Below are 23,753 nucleotides of genomic sequence, written 5' to 3' on the forward strand. Positions count from 1 at the left end.
TGACCAAGCTATCAGAGCTGTCAAAGGCCACTTGTCTATCCGACCCTGATTTTTGAGCATACTAACACTTTGTTCATAAATTGAAATTAGAGTCTTGTGTTTTCAGCGACAGCGCTACCACAACGCGCGTGGCTTGATCCTCCCATCACGTGACGTCTCCCATAGCAACATTCGTTTGCTCGTTGTTCTGTTTTAACTGTTCCGTCAGACATCTAACAAAGGGCGATGGCATATCCAGGAGAAGGCTACAACATGTCAAATTACGGCCTAAAGACTTACACACCGGAACAAATGAAAGAACAGTGGAGAGAAGCGTGCGAGGTAAAGTATCTCACTCAACTTTCAGCGGTCACGAGCCTCTTCTCTATGTTTCTGCCATGATAGCATGAGATACAAGCAACCAAGAACCGAATCGTGACTACAGAGACACGAAGACCTCCTCAAACAGAAGGAAACGACGTGGGAGAGGCAATCAATTACTATAACACCTCGAAACAGGTATTTGTAAGCCATCATGTAACTACTAATTACAACTTAACTCCTACGATGTAGTAAAATAAAGGGATGGTTTCAAAAGCAATGATCTAAATAGCTTTGCACGAAAATTACAAAATTAATTAACAATTGTTGCAAATGACAGAATGTTGTTGATGTTGTATACGGGTATGAAAATACGGGATGTAGAAGATTTGACACGGTTCTATAGCTCAGTATCTTACCCAAACTCGTGTAGTACACTATTCACACAGAAACAGAACTAAAAATTGCAAGTTAACTAATTAATTAAAGTAGTGTCTCTTTGCTTTGAAAAAATTCAAGCACGACAAATTTCTGGTTGACTGCTAAACTAACCTAATTAATTTAAATTAAGTAGTTGCTCAAAATTTTTGCAAATTTAGAAATACAACTGAATACATTGACTAATAATAATTATTTAAGTTCATCTCCTTCCTGCAGCACGTGACTGGGTCCACCTACGATCGTATGTTTCACGTCAAGGAAGGCTACTGCAGCAAATTGCATCGAGATGACCGAGAGCACACGCAACATCTGGACGTTCATTCGGAGGTAACACGGGCACAGGCCTCTACGGTCGTGTTGTTGTGTATGATGGGCGTTTTGTGTCGCGACAGGAAAAAGTCAAAGCAGTTCCTGTCCTGTCGTCGTCTCATTACGGTCACCGGCAATCACTGGAGAATCCATCTAGAGCGCATGTGCGAGTCGCTCTTGTGAAGAGAGACTTTTACCGATTCGGTGGTACAAACATACCCCTTGGCGGTTCAAACTAGTGACCGCAGCAAATCGACGGACTGAATGTGTACGCGTACACGACTAGACTAATTAATACACTCAAACTGTAAATGTCATAGGCTAATAATTATTGGTTCCAGTGCTAACTTAATAATGGAAGCTTATTTCATTCCCATGCACTTGTACCTGTGTGCGAACCAGGACAATTTCTAGAGGAGGGCGTCCGCATATAAAACATGGGCGTGGACATGAGCTTTTTTCTAGGTGTTATAAAGTATATTTAGTTAATGGAAATAGGTACACTGATTCCATGCATACTGAATCTATTCCAGTATCCTAGAACAATTGAATTCTCTCATTGTATATATACATGCATTGGGTAGCAAATTCACTGGTGCTCCACTAGCCGTAGAAATTGTGTACGTGTATTACTTAGTACGTACAATACTACCTAGAGGGCTGCAAGTACTCTGAATTTCAACTTGCACTGCTTGAGTCCGGAATTCAAGGCAATTACCATTCTTTCTTCAGAGGAGAGAGAAGTAGTGATTCTGAGGACAGCAAATTAGTTAACTATCAAAGCAATATAGCTTGCACAAGTATGTTCGCAAGTGACAACTGTGTAGGTATACGCATATATATAGTTCTACTGCTAGCGCTGTTCGTAGGTGCAATTCCAGTTGTCTTGTTTATCTCCGTCCAGCTGTAAAGAGCAGATTGAAATTGTCAATTTTCGTCGCCCTGCTGTAGTAATGGCACCAAGTTTTGATTGGGATCGCAAGGCTGCAGACATCAGCTATCTCATCAATTTGAAATTTGTGCGCAGTACTTTGAGAAGAGTTTCTTTGTTCATGAGGTCGTAACCATCCCAATATCTTCAACATCTGGGCTACTCTTGAAGACACTCGATCCATCCCTCTTCAAGCATATCAAAGGTCCATGATTTCTTCCTCAGACAAATATTACATAAACCGAGTATTCTACCCGGTTAATTAAATTAAAGTCTCATAGAACCTACCGTCGTGAGCTTCAAGTGAATTTTGTCAGCGTTCTAATTAGAGATGTATCGAAGACAATTTTATATCAAAGAACAGATCTAACAATTATTGGTCTTTGGAGGTGGGGTCTAACCCCTGGAAACCTCTCCTAAGTCCGCCATTGCATAGTGGAAAACGTATACAATGGTATTTCTAGCTAACAACCGCACTACCTAACTGTCACAACAACTCAGATGCTATATAAAGGTTAATTATCGCTGCTTACGCCTAATTCAATACTGTTGCTATAGCAATAGCCACGCCACAGAATGACGTCACATAACGTAAGTGTCTATATTTTACATTCAAGGAAAGTTATTCAAAATCATCAATTTGTGATAGCTGCCCCCTCCGTGTAGGAGTAGGAGAACGCAGTCACATAAGTGCATAATTTTCATAGAAACATCAATTTATAAACGATTCCCCTATTGTGTAGAGGTGGTAATGCACGGGCGGACGAACGGACGTACACGTACGTCAATGTGTACTCAACACCCATGTCGCAATAGGTAAGCTCGCTCGCTTCGCTCGCTCGCCAATCGTAACTTAAACCCGAATGTAATAAGTAGGCGGGGTTTAGGAGGGCTGTTTGTCATCACTCAAGGGCGTAGCCTAACACTATGGAGCATGACGCTCTCATTCAGGAGCTCCCGGAAATGGAGAACTGGCCGATGCCGAAGCGTCTCAAGCTTGCCAAGAAACGGCGTCGAGAACAGCTACGGAAATGGCGAGAACGAGAGGACGCGACCGATGACGAAGCCGAGTATGAGCTGCTGACCGAATCGGGACCGAAAGTCAAGTTTCAGCCGTCAGTCGCGCTCTTGGAATCGACTGCTCGAAACGACACGGCAGGAGGTGAGTCAGGCAGAGCGAGATAGTAGGTACTGGGTATCGAGTTGCAGAGTTGTGGGATGGAAGTATGTGCGGTTGGATGGCGTCGGATTTTGGCGTCGAAACGTTGCGGAATCGGGTGTGAAGTGAGTTGGCAATGTGTCGTCTGTTTAGTTATCAAGCTTCTCGACGACGGCGTCGACCCGAACCTGTGCAATTCCGACGGTCTGACAGCGCTGCATCAGGTTAGTCTTGCTAGAAACTTGTTGAAGTCTAGTCGCGTCACTAACACGTTGTCGATGTTACTGCGAGATTGGTGTGTGTATTCAGTACATTAGACGGTGTTTATTGCTTGTACACACGTACAGGACGTCTACTTGTCCGTTTCACATGTCCGTGGGATAGGTCACGTGATTTGTTCATTGTCCAAAAGTGGGCTCTTTCCGGTCGTGTTGGTGAGATGTGTGTGTGTGTGTGTGCGTGTGTGTGTGTGTGTGTGTGTGTGTGTGTGTGTGTGTGTGTTTGTGTGTGTGTGTGTGTGTTTGTGTGTGTGTGTGTGTGTGTGTGTGTGTGTGTGTGTGTGTTTGTGTGTGTGTGTTTGTGTGTGTGTGTGTGTGTGTTTGTGTGTGTGTGTGTGTGTGTGTGTGTTTGTGTGTGTGTGTGTGTGTGTGTGTGTGTGTGTGCAGTCAATTTGAATATGCAAGAAATCCAATTTGTTTTAGTGCAAAACTGTATAACGTGAAATGGGTTGTTGGATATACATTATTTGGTGACCATGACTGCCTGCCTATCTCTACAACTTCCTATAAAAATGATTGCTTCAAAGACCAAAAAATTCCTTTCTTACTGAGACAAAGTTTGTTGGCTGGTAAAGTTTTCTGTGGATGTGAGATGTGAAACAAAAACACTTGAGACATTTACAGTCAGGCCTCATTCTTCCCACACCTGACAATCTACACCCTCACTTCCTAAGGAAGCTACATGTGAAACCAGTTTGCATAATTCAGGGTGTTTGTTACCAATAATCCAATGGTAGTCAGTGTTAGTCAAACCTGGTCAGAATGAAGAGGTCTGACTGTATTTGAAAGTGTTATCACAGTTTACTATCACAAACTAAAGGTCAACAATAATTTAAATTGCATATGTGCTTTACTTCCATGAAGTAGTTATATTAGTCAGCAGAACAGGCAATGACAACAACAGCATCATTACTACACTCTGTGTGGTGCTTGGCAAACATCAGTGCCCCTGCCACAGGCTATATAAACATGGCAACTAACGGAAGAGTAGTGATCACTCTGGCCTGCAATGAGGACATTGAAGCATGATCCATGTATCAGTAGAGACATTTACAGGGAATAGCAGATACAGTGTATATAATAGAATGTACCGTAGTGTACATATACATACGCGTATTTAGAGAGTTTGCCCTTGTAGAGACATCCTGGAGTGGGGTGAGTAAGACACGATCGCTTCTTGCTAAGTTTTGACACCTTGTGAGCGACAAATCTTGTACATACTAGTGATACTACTCCTAGAGTTAATCCTTGTAGTAATGTTGATGTTGCTAAAGAACTGTAACCGAGTCATGCTTCAGTCACGTGACTAGTTGATATTAATTGCCATCTGGTTCCTAAATGAAAAGCTGGGTGAAACCCTGTTAGTGATGGAAAATGCAATAGTGGTTTGTAACCATCTTGAAGTTTGTTCTCTTAGAGATGACAGTAGTATCAAAATTGCTAAGCAGAAAGCAAGGAAACAATATAGATTTGACATGTTTGAAATAGTGGCTATACGGTATGGGATGTGTACTTGTTCACACAGCACGAGGCTTGATGATATTGAGCACTACATGCATGCCGTACAGTCTGCGAGCGTAACATACAAACAAATAGGATAGTTACAGTGACATGGTGACTGGTAGTCGAATAGTGTACTCATTCAGGGAGTATTCACCACCAGCTTGGGTATTCACCATTGGGTTGGGTGACCCTTCATATTGTCGCAACCCACCTATCCAAGCATGTAACATTGGTCACAATCTTTAACTACTGGTATGTGGTACATTATGTATCACACATGAACTGAATAACTAAATAGACAAGACTACATGTGCAATATTATTAATTACTTACTTAATATTTGTATTAATTAATTAATTAAAGGCATTCAGCATTAGGGACATCACTCTACATCACCTGGTGGAGTGTAACGTTGAATGAGGCCACAATATTGTATTGTCTCTTGCTGCTCTACTCTCTGTTTGTCAGTTTGGTATATTGTGTCGTATGTGATTGATTCATCTTGGCTATCTACACTTTAGCTACGACTACAGTACAACCCTGATTATCCGGATAATCGAAAGTCTGGATAAATGAAATGATGATGTTTGACATCCTTCAGGCTCAGTCAGACATCGACAGTCAAGTACACAATGAAGAAATATTTAATTAATTAATATACAACAGTATTAGGTCAACAATGACTCGACGTGTTTACACTTTTTAAAGATTAGATGTAAGAAGTCCACCTCTATAGTTCCAATTTTGGATTAGGTTCCAAGGTTTTTGTGTAGGAATGATGTCGCGACATTTCTGCCAAAAAACACGTACGACATGTGTTTTTGGGCAGAAATAGATTTTGTCGGGATAATTGAGGTTGTACTGTAATGCAATGTCAGTTAAAGTAGAACAGATGTCTAAGAATTATACACATTGTTTCGACATTTCAATAGAATTATTAAGCCAATAACAATAATTATTACCATGTGACATAATGTTTAAACTGCAGGTATACCACAGACCCTGAAATAAGGATTTCAAATTGATCGGCCACTTGGTCAGAGGCGTAGCCACCATTTGAAGCGGCACCCTTGCATCCGCCATTTTGCAAAACAAATGATTAATTACATAACCCTTTTTTGAGTCTGATGCATGTCATGACTCACAAGTGTTCATGTAATGTGAGTTGTGTCTCCAAACCTGGATATGTTTATGCTGAACAGTGTGATTCCATAAAAATATTTAATCAGCTTAGCTATAGCTAAATATTCTTATTGTAGAGTATGCCTACATTGGAAGCCTAATTGTGCAAATGCCCTGTAATGTGTATGTACTAATGGTAGTCTGTCATGGTCATTTGTGGACAGTCTCACTGGCTGTACAGTGAATTTTTAATGCTTCATGGGGTTGGGGAAAGACCCCTTCAAAACTCTACCCACCTGATTTACAACATGGCAACACATGGCAGAAAATGATTGGGAATCCATATTCCAAAGTGTAATCAGCCTATTTAGAAACAACAGCTATCCTGGGATGTGCGACTGTATTTAGTACAGACTGGCATGGGGCAATGTTGGGGCGCTATGCATGTTGCATGCAATCCCAGGTGCCACATGTTGGAGTATGTCCATAATCTGGTTATAGCTGCATACTTATTCTGAAAAATCTTCAAAATGGATATTCTCATAATCTATTATGCTCTGGCCTTGTTGATAACTTGCAAACTGCATACAATCTTTGTGTTTATCTAAATTTCTATACCATATCCCAATACCACAATATCCTTATTCAATTATGATGCCTCTATAGTTAAGTGGTCATGCTCTCTAAAAAGATCTGCCAACTGCTAAAGTACACAACACAAGAATGATAGGGACCCAGGCCACCAGCAAGGTAAATTGCACACCAGCTGCACCCACAGCTTCATTAGCAGGTCCCGGTGTTGTTGCCTCTTGTTGCTACATGGTGAAAATTCTGTTGAGTGCCCTGTTTTACCATTAGGAGTAACTGAATTAGAGTAGAATGTGCATGTAGAGAGTGTTAGCGTTGTGAAAGAGCACTCTCACTGTGATGGGTTTTGCTGTGGGTAGCTATCAGCAATTAACATGTCAAATGGCCATGCAATCTTCTCATTGGTCAGTCAAAGGCGTCCTTTGGCTGGCCAATTTCATGCTCTTCACTATAGTCTCATAGCCAGCCCCTGCTCCTTTTTGACATCCTTTCCCCAACAACAGAAGTCAAAAAGGGGGCAGGGCTGAGACTAGGCACAGGGTAGGTTGAACTCTATTTAGAAATGAGTCTCACACTCGTGTCTCTTTCAGTGTTGCATCGAAGATTGTCCAAAGTTGGCCGAAATTTTGTTGTCGTACGGAGCCAATATGAATGCTCAGGATATCGAGTTATGGACTCCGTTACACGCGGCATCTCGATGCGGACATCTGGATCTCGTAAAGTTGCTCATCAGTCAAGGTGCCGATATAGCCATACTCAATAGCGATAACCAAATGCCGTACGAAATATCAGAAACGTCCTTTGTCTTGAATGAACTACAAAAGGCAATGCAACAGCAAGGTAATCATTATTTACCCATTTCTATGACAACTGGGAATGATACCCGTCACGTGTTGTAAGGGTACACAGCAGAGAAAATCGAGGAGGTACGAAATGCCGTTCCCAATCAAATGTTGCAGGATGTGAGAGACTGTGTAGAGAACAATTTGGAACTTGATCTTGAGGACGAGAATGGTGCCACTATTGTAAGCATTCGTTGTTTCGTCAGTTTTTAGCACGAGATTGGGTACGGGTATGCATTTCCTAGTTGCACATCGCTGCGGCAAATGGATTTTATCAAGTGGCAGAACTACTGCTAGAAAACGGTGCGAATGTCGATGCACAAGATGATGAGGGATGGACACCACTACATGGAGCATCATGCTGGGGACAGGTATTCTTTGTGTTACTATAGTATTCTTTGAATACACTTGGTTTCTTTGAGACTAAGAAGTAAGAAGAATAGTGAGGCACCATCCATAATTGTCAACATTTACTCAAGCGTACAAGGTGTACGCTAGGGAGTAAGTAGTCTCGCATAGCCAGACCATTTCCACCGTCATACTTCAGGCAAGACCATATCTCGCTGGAAGTATGATGGTGGAGATGGTCTGGCTACACGAGAAAGGGGGGAGGGGTAGAGTAGTTGTACACTTTTGGGGTGGACTATAAAGTGTTGATGATCTGTTGTGGTTCAGAAGTAGGTAGAGAGTGATACTGAAGTCAGGATACTGCATTTAAACCTACCCGTGTTGTATATATGTGTAGGTAACTATCATCGCAAGCTATGACGCCAGGAGCATGCTCCTGATGTTGCATATAGTGCACACTAGCTGTTCATCGCACGTGTTTGAATTCATGTATGGCATTGGACGGTAGATACTCTGCAGTGCTGACAGACCTGTCTAAGAGACCTTGTGCTGTTCATTGAACAGTACCAGTTTGTGAACACTTTTGACTTTGGCACTTATCCATTTGCAAGATCAAAGGCACTGGTATCTGTACAGCATGAGCATACATGCAGAAACTAAACACTACACGCACAAACCAGAGTGGTTGTACTGTTCAAAAGCATCAGGATCAGTAATTGCGACGAAGAAACGAGTCTAACGGTATGCACTTTTACTCAACACTGACACCAGTGCATCAAATGCACACAGATGGAGACCAATGTTCTGAGGACACCATTTTGTTTTGTCTGCGCATCCATATCCTGCATGTATACTTGGCATAGGCATTTTTTCTGTATGGGCATTATTACGGGCAAAAATACGGTACTAAAATATAGATGGATGCACTTGAATTCAGCTACAGTACAGTACAGTGTCAGGGCTCGAAAAATAGGTCGTCAAGTCATCATTTGACGAGTTAAATTTTACAACTGACGACTAGCGTTGTCGTGTAGGTTGTCAACGGACGACTATAGCAGACCACGGCTAGTTTGTAATGGCTTTCTCAGTATGCAGGCGGATAGCTGTAATGAAACATGCGCCGCTTTGCGGTTGATGCTCGCATTGGGACATTTGTCATACAATGACATGTACGCGTACAGTAGTGGACAAAAGTATTTGCCGGGGAAAGAAATTTCAAGGATTTTTCAGGGTGTTTGTGTTTTAACCTAGGTGCGTTGGTCAGTAGTAACCTGATGAACAATTAGAACCAACATCTGAGAATAGAATGATATGAAATACTTCAAAATATCCCTCTGCCGGTGATAGGACTCAATTCCGGTTTTTCGAAACCGGTTCAGAGAATGCCATTTATGATTACTATAGTGACTGAAATTGGACATTTTGACCCACAATAGTGCTAATTGGTACAAAATTGAGTCTAAATCAGTTGGTTGTTGCAATTTAAGATTATGGTTACAACCTAGTTAAATGTCAATTAAGTTTACATTACAACTTATCAAAGCATGTTCAATGCAAACAATATTCCAACCTTTGAAAACAAACTAACGTATCAATTTATGCTCATATCAGCACTTATTTCCATTCTGTAGGCCAGAATATGATGAAAAATCAACATAAAACTAACCAGCAAATACTTTTGTCCACTACTGTAGTAAATTATTCCGCCAGCAGCATACGTTGACAGACTGTTGATATCCCGGATAATAAAACGGAAACCATCTCAGGATTCCGACAGAGTACAGGCATGAAGTTTATGACGTGAGGAAGTGGAGACAATGGTAAATCCTGTAGGTCTATATAGGGTAGATATGATATTAGTAGCAAGAAACGGACAACTTCCATAATGTGATATGTAGAAGAAAGTCTGGTTGAAACTCCGCCTTATTTTGACAAGGAGGTGGTATGGGTTTAATTACTAATTCAATTAGCTATCACCATTGTCTTTCCTGCTCTGTCTAGTGTAATATCCATTGGTTCAGCGATAATGTGTTGGATACTCTTGGTTGCATGCCATTGTGAAGTATGGAATACTGTGCTGTATGCTTGCACTAGACTCGTACCCAGTCCTCTCCTCACACGCTCTCCAAAATGGCGGTACACCACTAAACACCATGATTGATATCAACATAACATCCTAGACTCAAAATTTGACGACCTAAAATTTTTCGAGCTCTGAGTATACCGATGTCCCATATGAAAATAACATGTGTACAAACTATGGGCCAAAGTGCTAAATTTATGAGTACGGAAATTTCTGGATTTACAGTATCTGGTCTTGTTTTCCGATGCTTGCCAAATAATAATTATAGAACAGGGATTCAGTCCTTGTGGTTATGGAAACAGGAGCTCACAAATTATTAAGCTACGAGCATAAAAGAAGGACACCACAATAAGTGGTGGACTGCTTCTCGAGAAGCTCACTCTAAACAGGTTGAATTGACTTCCGGTCTGTCTGTCGGTATGTCGCTATGTACCTACCTATGTTTGTTTGTTTGTAAGCGTGTGTCACGCTCGGGGAGTTTGTCGAGCCAATCAGCAATTGTTTTGGGACGCGAAACATAACTGACGTAATACTAGATTGTCAGCGTGAATCACCCTCGGGAATTTGTTGAGCCAATCAGTCGTCCTTTGGGACACCAACAATGGGTGACGTAACAATCCCGCGCATTATGACAGAAAAGCCGAGATGTCGTAAACCTCCATTTTACGGTCGAATTGTCGTCAAACCGAGAAGCGCAGAGTAAAGTTCAGGTAATAGTTATATGCGTTTGTTACTTTTTACAAAATAATCGCAAAACAAACGAATTCGTCGTTCTTCAAGAAGCCAAGCTAGGGTCCCATGGGACCACGCATGTGTACCGTTGCGCACGACCAACATGTCATCCGCGATCTTCAAGAGAGCAAAATGTTTTAGTTGTAAGTAGGATTGATGATGAACGATCGACGTCATCTTGTAAGAAAGATTCGTAGGAAATGCTAATGCTGCATTCTTCTGGCCGTTCACTACATGTCGCTTCGCAGTATTTCTAAGAGACGTGCGAGATCAATCTTTATCTATCTAGATACGACGAATTATCATCGGAACGAAAGATGCTAGCAACGTACGGCTCAACGAAAGCATAATAATCTCGTCCACCTCAATAGTTAATTAACTGAAAGTGATGCAAGATCGAGCCCTACAGATTAACAGAATCGAGAAATATCGTGGATAACAAGCCCGCTCCGTTCAAGAATATATTTACAGGTGTAAGTAAAACTGATGATGAACGATTGGCGGCGTCTTGCAAGAAAGATTCGTAGGAAACGTTGCGCTGCATGCTTTGTTCTGGATCCGGTCGCTACACATACATGTCGCTTCACAGTATTTTCTGTGCACGTACATTCATCTCTAGCTATCACGAATTAATTCTAATGGAACGAAAGATGATAGCAACGGCTCAACGAAAGTGACAGCAACGGCTCAATGAAAGCATGCTAATCGTGTCCATGCACCGTAAGTGATGCAAGCAAGAGCGCTACATGCAGAATTGAGAAATATCGTGGATAACAAGCCCCCTTCGTGCAAGAGATGCAGCTGTCACGCATGTGCATGTACTAAAAAAAGTGTAGTGTGGGACATTGATGATATTTAGCTAATTATCTTTAATCACATCGACGCATCCCTGGGTTTTCAAAGAATTATACATTCTAGCAACAAGCTAATGATTAAATAATTATAATGACAATAAATAGACAAAAATTAATAAATTTACATTAATATTCACAATATATACACGTGCCACGTGCGCGCGTGCGCGCGCACACACACACACACACACACACACACATGGACACACACATACATGCACACACAAACACACACACATACACACACACACACACACACACACACACACACACACACACACACACACACACACATGGACACACACATACATGCACACACAAACACACACACATAAACACACACACATAAACACACACACACACACACACACACACACACACACACACACACACACACACATGCTCGTAGCTGTGAAGCGACGGTGTAAACAAAGTTTCATTTACTAGTTTATTTCATAACCATGAAACCCAATTTTTGGCAGTTTCACAGATATCAACGATCAGGGTTCTCCCTAGAGATTTTGGGAGTGTGGCGAGATGGGCGGGTCCACGATGCATGCAGTCTGCTCTTTACAGTTGGACATGTTCACTGGAGCCGATCTCATGTGAGGTAGACTTTGAGTTAAAGCTATTGCGTGTAACATATGTTCAAATGCCCTGGCAAGGAAGTCAACTTCGATTGCCAGTAATTAAAGCCTTCTTAGCGATATTCATAGGTTGCACATGCGCAATACAAACTACAGGAAGTCTGTCTAGTCAGGCATTGATTGACACGAACCACTGTTGTTGCTTCGCATGAAGCCATGACTAGTCTGGGACTGCAATCAACATTTGTTCCTATGTTTGGAACGCAGCTGTCATCCCGCGTTATTTTGTAAGAGACTAGATTTATGGCTATTGTCACCTTTAGTATTGTGTTTCAGTAGTATGGAATTCTCAAACATTCCTTAGCCGTAAGACTTTGGACTCCTATCTACTCTTCTGAGCGTGGCACACTCCTACTGGAGCGTGGCGCTGCACCACGCCGCCACCCTAAATGATATCAAGGGCATAGAAGGGAAAAGATAATGGTTTGGGCCTAGCATTCGCTAGAGGGCGGGGCAATGTGGTGCACACTAGTGGGTGGGTGGGACTACTATAGTCAACAAGAACTGCAGAAGTCACACTGTACAGGATCTTCGACTCATGTCCTGTCCCCAGAGAATGCAAGGCTGATGCACATGCACGAAGTACGGCCACAAGTAGAAATATATTATTTATTTATGGCCTATAACCCTAAAACATAAGTTGATGCTACTGAACGTCTGGCAAGAGTACATAAACCAGTCCGGCCATGTCGGAATGGATACCATGCCCCTGGTATTATATTAGCAAACAGGATTTGATAGCCGATATGCTTCTTTATTTGCTTCTGCCAAACAATTCCTCAAGAGGTACATACACCTACATGCTGTACATGATCTGGAAACATCTACCTTTCTACCGTAATTCTCACTCGGCGACCACCAGCACTCAATGTTTCAGGCAATCACTATTTGATTGTCAGTTTGGAAGCACAAAAGTAGAAAGATTCCAGAAATGATTCTTTGAAATAGCCACTATTTGTTGCTTCATAGTTTCTCATCAGTGCTCGCATGGAAAAATATGCCTCGTGTGAAATCTCCGCTATCTCCATTACTCATGCACACTATACCATTAATTCACGACCAACATGTCCAGGTTGATCAACTTTTATGGGCATTGCTTGACAACAAAGACGACCATCCTTCCATCCTCTAATTCCCAGAGTGCATCCGTCCATGTGTCATGAAAGGTACATCTTCATTGCAGAAGTGGCGTCATTCTCCAGGAATAGATCATGACGTTTTATGTCGGAAGTCTGAGGTGGGAAGAGTCTGAGATGGGGAATGCGTAGAGTAATACGACGCATGTATTGTAAACGTGCGAAGTGATGTGAGCTTGCCAGTCACGCCATCCTCTAATCTAATGGTATAGTAGAATGCAAGATGCGCCCGCTGCAGTCAGAGTTTAGCTAAAGCAATAAGACACGTGTATTGTACATTCTAAAGCGTGCTGCAGCTGAGTGGTTGAAAACTTGCCAAGTGTGTGTGTGTGTGTGTGTGTGTGTGTGTGTGTGTGTGTGTGTGTGTGTGTGGCATAATTTCCTTAATTAAGCAAGAAACTAACACACATTTGCTTCTCTTGACTCAGGAGTATAAATGAGTACCTGGTCATTGACTGGGGTCCTAAGCGGCAATCGGCTGTGATGTGACATAAGCCACTGGGGTCCTGATGAGACTTCGGTTGCTCACACCACTGTTGTTGCTCACACCACAGTTGGCTTCACAAGTTGGTGCTCCTGCGAATGCCTGGCCCGGCTCCAGAAGTGTGCTAGCACAGGCCCAGAGTTCCCTGAGTAGCGCAGAGAGCCCAGCTTAACAGCTGGGGGCGTGACCTCTGAGAAGCAGCTCCTGACATTTAGGATTTTAGGATTTAGGTGTGTGCGTGCGTGTGTGTGTGTGTGTGTGTGTGTGTGTGTGCGTGTAGATTTTGTCTCTAGAGTAACACGTGGACCAGCTGTACAGTGAGATTGTGAGAGGGGGCTATTCTACGAGCCGAATACCGGACTGGCGAAAGTTAATCTTTACGTTTTCTTCCCTTATAGGTAGCTACTATCTAGGTGTTAGCACAATTCCAATAGGGTGGGTCAGGGCTAGTAGGGCAATATTACTTGTAAGGTGGTTGTGGTGATATCAAGCATGTTCCTCTAAGTTTGTGGTGTTGGTATATTCTGATGCTTAAAAATAGCGGGTATACATAAGTACAGTACATTACTTGGTAGCAAGATGGAGTGCTGATGTCATTGTGTCACATAAATATTGTTTTAGTATGAAATGATTATATTGCTGGTCGAAAATGGTGCCAGCTTGGAGATGCGCACAAATGACAATGAAACACCAGTCAGTAAGTAATGCTACATTGTGTTAGGCTATAATTTATCTCACGTGAATGAATGTTGATGCAGTGCTTGCAGGAGACCAAAACATCACTCTCCTGCTTCACGACCTACGAACGAAACAGTTGGAGAAAGAAATCCACAAGAAGTCCCACCAAAGGAGCAGAACGTACAGCTCATCGTCACGAGGGTACGATCTATACGACAAGTCGTTGTAGCAAAATGTATCCATACTTCTCTTTACCCATACTTCTCTGTAGTCATTCAGTAAGACGAGACAGCATGAAAGTGAAATCGTCGTTTTCAAAACGAGATGCAATGGCAGAAGGCAGACATATGATAGTCGATGTAAGGCATACTCGTGACCGAATAATGTGTCAGTCTATTTAGCCTCACAATGGTTTAGGAGGTCGAAGAGGGCGGCAACGGATTTCCAAGACCAATTGGTAGCGATTCAGATCCATCCGTTTTCAGTTCTGGTTCTTATGAGCACAACAAGTCGTCACTGCAGAGGAAGCCAACCGGGAGAATACCAGAAGGAGAAAGGCTAGCTGCTGAGAATCAGACCATGAGTGAGGACGAGAATGACCCCAATGAGGTCGAGCATGTCTCGGCAGATCCAATTCCCAGGGACACCACGATCACCACTATACGCTCAAACAAACAACTCGTAGAAACTCCAGAAAAGCGAGAACGAAGTACGACCTTCAATCGCCGGAAAATCAACAACCAGAGGGGCAATGACTGTTGCAACATACTCTAAGTAACTCGCTGCAAAAACAGGCATTGTTTGCCAGCAGGCTTGGACTTAATCTAGTTTTATACCTGTTGCTGCTGTATATCCTTGTTTCAACGTTTAGTTTTATCAGACAGCTCAAAGTAGAATACATTGTTTTAAATAAACAAAAGCACACGAGCATTACTGTTCACCAGACGTTTATCCATCACAAAAACGAATCTGTGTTCCTATTCTTTCCTACTGCTGAGCACAACCGGCAGTACGGGGCCCGTGGCCCTCGTGATCGAGATCAGAATGGTACGCCTCTTGTGATCTCGCTGACGACGAGGGGTGCCCTCGAGTTTCTTCAATGTTGACCAAGTCTACTTCTTCGTGCACCTCTGGTATTTCATATTCTGGCCGTGGAGAGAGAAAACGCTCTAGCGTTTTAATTTGGTCTGCATCTATCCAGTGACTCTCTGGAAATATGACCGTGAATTTCACGTACAGATGCCCCTTGTCCTTGGGTCTTCTATACACTGGCATTCCCTCCTCTATGACTCCTCGAATGCAATCTGTAGGACAAAAAAAGGTCCACAACCTTGTAGCCATGCATCACAACAGCATGTGTACTATGTGTACTTCACTGTGTAATAATATCCTACGACCAAACAAATGCATCTGTCTCTATGGTGTGCCATTATGCTAAAATATTTGTTAGACCTCTAATGGTCGACATTAAAATGATGCTACATACCCAGTGCATCGTGTATACTCAGTAACTGCAAACGTGGAAATTTTCGACGGTTAAAGTTCTGCATTTTTGCATCAGAGACCACTTGCAGACTACAACTTTTGCGGTTCCAACTTCTAAGCATGTCACGTGATTTCAACAATCAAGTGGTCTAGTCTATCATGGTGCAGAATTGGGTACGAAAGGCGGGGGAGGAGAGAAGACTGTGTCTTCCGCAGCCCACTGAAGTTCCCAGTCTACCATCTTCAACAGTAAAGGCTGCAAATGACCGTGTTGCTTCAAGAAGTCCTCCTGATGAGGGTGTGCATTGACCACGTGATACTCTGGCCATGCCTTCATAATTTTGCAGTAAAGACCTCAACCACAAAATAGCAAAAAATTTCAAAACAAGAGAATTTCCACGTTTACAGTAATGTGTAATGTATATGCCTTATGTCTCATGCATTATGTATAAGGCTGTGGCACTTACACTAATTAAATTAACCGTTTCATGACGAGTGGCCAATATGTTTTAGGGTTTGGCTGACAACTTGCAACCAAATGGCATCGTTCTGCTTACCTCCAGTGCCCGCAAGTCGAAACTACGTTCCTTGAATAAGCTAGAGGCATCCTTATCGTCTAATCTTGCCATTTGAGTAAAACGTAGCATAATGGCAACCGGAAGTTGCCAAGTAGGTATGGGGGTTGAACAGCATGACTTTGAATGCCTCCCATTTCTCACCTCCTCAGTCCATCACCCAGGGCTTTGATTTCAGTCCTTCTTGTCGTTGGATAATAGCTCTACTTTTGAGAAGTGAAGAAACTAGAAAACGTTCTATGTGTACCGATTATCAGCCATTGTAGCGAGGAGCTAGTTTTGGCATTGCTTGTCTGGCTGGTAGCAGGTTAGTTCAATTTCGTGTGGTACATGTATGTTCTTCTTCAAATTCATTTTTTCCACCAATTCCTACCAATTCCTACCGCATACCACACCAGTCAGGAAAGGGGTCTCTATGACAACACCTTTATAGGTAACAGGTCACCCATGGTGAAACGATTGAGCACTAACATACTGCTGAAAGACAGATGGATGGATGGACAGACAGACAGACAGACTTACAGACAGATGGACGGGCAGAAAGGCAGTCAGAAGAGACAGACAGACAGAAGAGACAGACAGACAGAAGAGACAGACAGACACACAAACAGTCAGACAAAAAATTATCAAGAGCCATTAAGTTAGCCTCAAACTTCCAGACCAGAGAGCGCAAACTCTAGTCTGGACCACAACGATACTAAAATGATTATGGAAGTATTTATCAAAAGCGATGCTAAATGGTAGTCTAACAGTGTAGGATCATTTTACCTACATCAACATATCATTTGTACATGCCATGAGATCTCACGAACAAAGAACAGACGTCTGCCGTCTTTGCAATGATATCTTGGTGGACGGCATGAAACGACAACTCTTTGATTCTTCAGCAGACCGCTAGCTAGTCTAACTACTCGACTAGCGAGACCACCGCTCGACCAGTTGTCAAAGATGATGGTCTAGCGATACTGCTGTCCATGTCCTGTCACCGCAAGCTTGAAAAGATCGAAGAACTGAAGCTGAAACTAAAACTAAGATGTGTGAGTGCACCAGATCTGCAGAGTCTTCATCATAGCTCTGGCGTGCACTTAGCCTAACCAATTATTGATACACCAACCAGTATTTACAACCGACATTCCGGTGCTAAGACGCTGATTGGTTAGAAGGCTATTTCCGAAATCATTTTAGTAATGTTCTGGTCCAGACTAGAGTTCGCACGCTCCTCGCGCTCTCTGGTCTGGAAGTTCGAGGCTACCATTATGTCTACCTCTGCATCTATCAGACATATATTTACCTGGCTGAATGATCTCTCCCGGCTTGTAATTGAGGAGTAAAACTCTTCCATCCAAATGTTGGACAGTCATTTTAAACCCACACAAAGCTTCTGTCAACCCAATTTTGTGATCAATTATGAGGTCAGCTTCATCACGATGAAACAACTCGTGTTCCTTCTCTTGCAGCACAATAATGATATCACCAGGTGTCGTGCCAGGCAACTGGTCTCCCTCTTTTCTAAGTGGAATTCTCTGGCCACTTTTCATCCCTCTTTCAATATTCACCTAAAAACGTAAATAAAATTTAGGATCTAGAAGATATAACATACAGAACAACAGATACTCAAGGGTGCATTTCTTTATCTCCACCAGCTCCACCAGCTCCATCAACAAACTGTCGGTTGAGCTGGTAGAGTCCCGTAGAGGTAAGCTATTACGCATGCCCACGTATGGACAAATGGCAAAACAAAAGGCAGAAGTATGATTTCAGGAGCATTACCCTAACCCTAACAGTAACTCTAACCCCAAGATTCCAACTAGTTCCCGTCTGCGCATCAATGCCTCCAACTGAGTCCCCGATTAATCGTATTTATTGCATAAAAGCATCATCAAAACATCTATTTCAGCCATAGCAACAGCAAGAGTGACTCTAAAGAATAGTGGGAAATCGTGTTCTTCGTGGACATTATCCATCTCGAGTAACAGGTAACTGTACATGCTCGTCTCCACTTTTGTGTTTCTTTTACTGTCTTCAACCAAGATTACTTCTGCAACCAGAGTACCTTTACCATCTCAACAGGTTGAGCTGATAGAGGCAAAAGAAATGCACCTCTGTTCATACTAACATGTCTCAATTTCGTTAAGCAACAGTTTTTATATTTTATTGTTTTGTAATCAGTAATGGTCACCAAAACCTTATTACAGTAGTCTATATAACAACTAGCTCCTAAACTTACAAAGCAGTCTTCATTCCAGCAGTAACTGCCTGGTTTTCAGTTCTGGCTACTTTTGGTAAGAACAAAATTTAGTCGTAAACACGTCGTTTCTTGCGCGTCCAGGAACCTTCCGAGTCTACTGTATGTGCCGCACTCTTTGAGTCTTGAGTACCAACCCACTTATTGTGCCTGTTGCCGTCCAGTTATTTCATTAAGTAACGAACTGTCACAGCTTTGGTACCACTAAGTATTGTTCCACGAGTATCACTATCCTACCACCCAAACTGGCCCCCACAACAAAAATCTGCCTGCGAAGCTCTGAAGTCTTGCACTTCAATACACTGGTGGCTAATGTGGCCTCGGCAACGTCAAGCAAAGGAATCTAGCGTTAAATATTCCAAATATGATTACTTCAAAATGCAGCTGTCAGCATACCCTTTTGACTACTGGACAGAGGTCAATCTAAAATAGGCCTAGTCGTGTGCCAGTCTTGTCAACAATTACAGCATCTAGTGTTTGATACACAGTAACACTAAAGTCTGATCAAGACATGTCTGCGTGTGTTCACAAACCCTCTTCAGTCTACAACCTCCGATCGTTGCAAATCCAAACCCACAAATTTCAGTTGAGTTTCCTTTCTCTCTTCCCAGAAAGATTCGTCACAAAGAAACTCACTACTGTAAACCAAGAAGTTTTGACGGCACAAAAATTTCGGTACCTCCTGAAATTCTGTTTCGGTAGCAATCTATTTTGGTGAAACTCATCGGAAGCTCAAGACCCCTAGCTGGATGCACAGTACACCGAACATTTACGCGGTTGTGTAATCCAATAGTCACAATGCATGATGTAGTTAGATAATAATAACAATAATTTATCATGTTCACGGACATTGCTGTTGGCTCCTAGAAGTTTAACAACTTTCACAAAATTTATAAGTAAACGCAGCAAAAGACATTGTGCCAACATTCCTGCTTCCACACAATGTACATATAACATTGTCTAAAGCCAAGAAAATGCTGATGGTCCAGAGGCATTACAGTGGCCACAAACAGAACAGACAAGCATATAATGCAAGATACAAACGCCTCTTTCCTATCATGTACAATTTCCTCCCCTATATCTCTGTGTCCTTCCTTCTCTATTTCACATAATCCTCCTCCGCATCACAACATGCTGCACTTGATGATGCTATCATACCTATTGCTGCAAGCACACTTTCAACCTTCAAAGTGCCTTTAGAGCAGAAAGGTCTTAGATATTCGAGACTCTCACAGCTATAACGGCATGTCATTTCAGTTGCAGCAAAGCTTGGCCAGGCTCCCCAGTAAACCTCAGCAATAACAGCATACCATAAACTTTAATTCATTAACAAACATTACCGACAGTCTCACAACTACCAAATGTCGGCGTACTAGAGCCGAATTTAAATAAAAGCCGGTCTTGAATATGCACGGTTTCATTTGCCGAGGCTTCTAAATGGTCAGTCACATATGCAAAACTTCATTCGGCCAATTGTCTCAACGTGATTTGCATGCGTCGGGCAGCTGCTATTACACATTTCTGTCTCATGGGGGCAAACGACTGGCTGGACACTCGAGTCTATACAGTATATTGTCTAACGTATCAACTTACCTCAAGCACCTTCTTCTCTTGAACTACCTTCTGTCCGTTGCAAGTCTTGCATCGAAACTTATCGTCGATTATTTCGCCCTGCCCGTGACAGTCTGTACACGCCGTCTGCATCTGTTGAACCATACCTGGCCCCAGTTGTCGAACCATGACACAGATGCCTCGACCGCGACATCTAGTACACGTCTTCACTGAATCGGCCTTACCACCAACGCTGCATGTACAAACTCAGTTGAGATACAAAACAGGCGTGGAACGATTACCAATATCAAATAATGACAACAACCCGTTCTGTCACGTAACAACAAGCAGCTCTTACATGCACACCACGACACTTCAAAACAATTTCAAAATTCAAATAACAAACAAAAAACTACAATGTAACCTTACGAAGAAGGCATGTAATACTGCAAAATCCACGCGTAAGAACACTATACCAAATATTAATTTAAGTCTTATCCGGAGCCATTGATAACTCATTACATTACGCCTGGATCTTTCCCTTTCAAGGGTATTTCTCTACAACAGACTTGCAAAAATCTATTAGTAATTAAACCACATGCCTTAGTTATAGAAAACATCGTGTAAGTCAAGTGACAAAAGCAAACAGGGTGTCCAAAGTTACTAAAAGCTTCTATTACCAATGTTCTTGAAATTAGTAGAATGCAGTGTGTCCTTGCTTATTCGACCCTTGCATATTCAACGTTCATGTCCTGCAGATATGATGTCATATCGGCTAGTGCGAGTGTTGGGACCATGCTAAATATTCAAGTTTAGATTTGCAAACGAGTGCATCAATCATGACCACAATGCTTGTACAACGTGGTAGAATGCAACCTGCATGCTCCTCTCTGCTTGAGAACCATGCACGGTAAAATATTGATTAAAAACTAGTGTATGTGTTTCTACGGCATCACTTGTACTGTTGTGGCATTGCTTTTGATCCGGTTCTCACACTTACAGACACACACGTGCACATGCAACTGCCACTCTGCTTGTAAAATACTGATCAACCAGGTTGTCATGTTTCAAAGCACAACAGTACTGCACGAATGACAACATGCTGTGTTGTCAGCACTTTCATCTAGCCCTTGCATATACTCAGCTGGAACTATGGATCTATGGCTAGCCTATAGGCAAGAGCAACTTGTAACTAAACAATCATACTCTTTCAAATCTTAAAATATGCACACCTACACCCTTCCCCACATATTGCCACACTCGCATTTTGCTAAATACAGAAATTTACAAACAGTCCTCAATTAACACTTTGCTCCATATTTTCTATCTACAATGGCCCTCCAAAAGTGTTAAAGTTAAACGTTGAGTTTGATTAGAAACGAACAATAATCAAAAAGCAAAAACAAATTACACAGTAAATTACCAGACCTTTCCATGTAACCAAATAATCAAATCAATTTATCAACTAATCCATAACTCATTTCTCTAACACTCTGACCACATCCATCTCTACTGTGTAAGATGCTTTGTTACTTTATGTACATAATACATAACATGTGATGTGTACATCAATCATGTGTATGTCACAACTCACCCTTTGCATCGAGAACAGATAACCTTCTTTGTTAGTTGCAGCTGCTTCTGCTTTCCATTGTACATGTCTTCTAAAGACACTCTTAGCATGTGATGAACATCCTCGCCGCGACGTGGACCATGTCTACTCCGGCCACCACGACCACCACCACCACCACCAAACCCTATAACAGGCAATTCAATCCACATTATAAAACAACATAGTATAGTACTGTCATGTACACTCAATTAAACAGCCTGCTAGGGTTGTTGATTTCAAGCAAACCAAGTGGACTGTTATAACTAATCAATAAATATCAGCTAATACTTTTGTCAGACAAAATTTATTTGGGTAAAATAACTTTAGACAAAGTATGAAACAATGTACTAGAGTTCACTACACAATAACACTGTACTACACATAATCGACTCCAATTTCAAGTACATAGATGGTAGTAAAGCATCCAATCAAGTGCTGGTTCAGTATAAGCCAGGCAAGCAGGTGTTGTTCATTGACACCTTACCAGCACACACGTGAGATAAACCGTTGACAAAACTGTTGCATGACAATATATTCATTTAGTATTCTGTCAATCATTGAATAAGGAAGTCAAATAGTTTGAGTTTCACGCAACCTCAGTGTGGAAATAACAGTAGGACATAGGACAATGTCCCACCAAATGTGTTGTTTGTCTGACTAAATTAATACAACCACCAAAAACATCCACCCTATGCATAGATGATAGGGTAAACCTAGTCTCTTAGCACGGGATGGCCTTTCCAATGGTGTAACTGTTAATTTCATGAACTTAGGTGCCTCCTATCATGCTTTATCAAGAGACAACTTCACCTGCCTTAAACACCATTTCTCCCTTGGAAGTTGGTTATCAAAATTATATGCAAAATGGCTGCAGTGGGAGGCACTTAATTAGAATGTCTAAGCCAAAATAACGCCCTGTAAGGACACTAACACCCATTGCTAACACTGTTTAATTAAGTTGAACTGTGGTTCTGTGTACTTGCCCACATAATTTATTGGGTCCAGCTAAGGAAATTACTATATCCTGCTGGTGGTAATAATGTATTATTTGATAAAAAAAGGTTTGACATTGACAGACAATTAATTATACTTTATTTATTCTACTCAAAATAGAGAGCCTGATTTTTGGCAAAAACGTTTAAAAAAATAAAATTAAAGTATATAAGACAATACATATTACTAGTTAATTAACCTCAACTTACATGATTTGCAACCCACTCTCTATACCGTCTACTAATTTGCTACATAAATCTACTAGCAACTGCCCTCAGAATTAACGTTCATTGGTCCTATTTCAACTTATATCTACAGTACAGACAACCCAAGACACCGCAAATAAGCATTCTCTACGACCACGGACACCAGCATCTTACCGAAGATAGAATCAGCGCCGAAAATGTTGGAAAAAATAGAGTGAGGATCGTGCGGGTCTAAGAGCGTAACGACATCAACACTTTCAACGTCTACGTCATATTTCGCATCGGCACAAACCGTCGTCCTCCATCACAGCTGCTTCTCCAAGATTGTCGTACGCCTTTCTCTTCTCTGAGTTACTAAGTACGCTGTACGCAAACTCGATGTCTTTCAACTGTCAAGCGCAACATTGTCACAACATTCGTCAAGAAAGAGCGACACAAGACGCACCTGCTCGGTCGCTCCGTTCAGTTTACAATCTTTTGAGAGCTTGCGAAACGCCTAGAGCGTTCAGCACATTCACTATCGAACAGGGAAACGTCGTTTAGCTGACTTACTTTCTTTAGATCGTGGTCGGTGACGTTTGGTTTGACTTTCAGAATGTCGTAGAGACGCGTCTCCGCTACACGTGACATGCCCCTCAAGACTGAAGTGAG

General features: G+C 42.0%; 3 protein-coding genes across 3 annotated transcripts; 2 read left to right on the top strand and 1 right to left on the bottom strand.

Moving 5' to 3' along the window:
* Window positions 1–132: 132 nt before the first annotated feature.
* LOC134178881 (cilia- and flagella-associated protein 90-like) lies at window positions 133–1,516 on the top strand. The gene is made up of 4 exons (XM_062645791.1): window positions 133–321; window positions 385–498; window positions 958–1,068; window positions 1,134–1,516. Exons 1-4 carry the CDS (start codon window positions 226–228, stop codon window positions 1,287–1,289), a joined length of 477 nt encoding a protein of 158 aa, XP_062501775.1. The 5' UTR covers window positions 133–225; the 3' UTR covers window positions 1,290–1,516.
* A 1,352-nt stretch (window positions 1,517–2,868) lies between these two features.
* LOC134178882 (protein phosphatase 1 regulatory inhibitor subunit 16B-like) lies at window positions 2,869–15,365 on the top strand. The gene is made up of 9 exons (XM_062645792.1): window positions 2,869–3,143; window positions 3,294–3,364; window positions 7,222–7,471; window positions 7,532–7,656; window positions 7,719–7,844; window positions 14,379–14,454; window positions 14,516–14,636; window positions 14,707–14,794; window positions 14,853–15,365. The coding sequence occupies exons 1-9, from the start codon at window positions 2,909–2,911 to the stop codon at window positions 15,207–15,209; spliced, it is 1,449 nt and encodes a 482-aa protein (XP_062501776.1). The 5' UTR covers window positions 2,869–2,908; the 3' UTR covers window positions 15,210–15,365.
* LOC134178883 (dnaJ homolog subfamily A member 2-like) lies at window positions 15,279–23,741 on the bottom strand. Its single transcript, XM_062645794.1, has 8 exons — window positions 23,655–23,741; window positions 23,548–23,598; window positions 23,395–23,491; window positions 23,277–23,333; window positions 21,886–22,048; window positions 20,334–20,544; window positions 17,787–18,051; window positions 15,279–15,739 (listed from the first exon to the last, which is right to left on the bottom strand). The coding sequence occupies exons 1-8, from the start codon at window positions 23,730–23,732 to the stop codon at window positions 15,423–15,425; spliced, it is 1,239 nt and encodes a 412-aa protein (XP_062501778.1). The 5' UTR covers window positions 23,733–23,741; the 3' UTR covers window positions 15,279–15,422.
* Between the last annotated feature and the right edge of the window lie 12 nt (window positions 23,742–23,753).

The sequence above is a fragment of the Corticium candelabrum genome, chromosome 4 (genome assembly GCF_963422355.1).
Source record: "Corticium candelabrum chromosome 4, ooCorCand1.1, whole genome shotgun sequence".
Classification (NCBI taxonomy): domain Eukaryota; kingdom Metazoa; phylum Porifera; class Homoscleromorpha; order Homosclerophorida; family Plakinidae; genus Corticium; species Corticium candelabrum.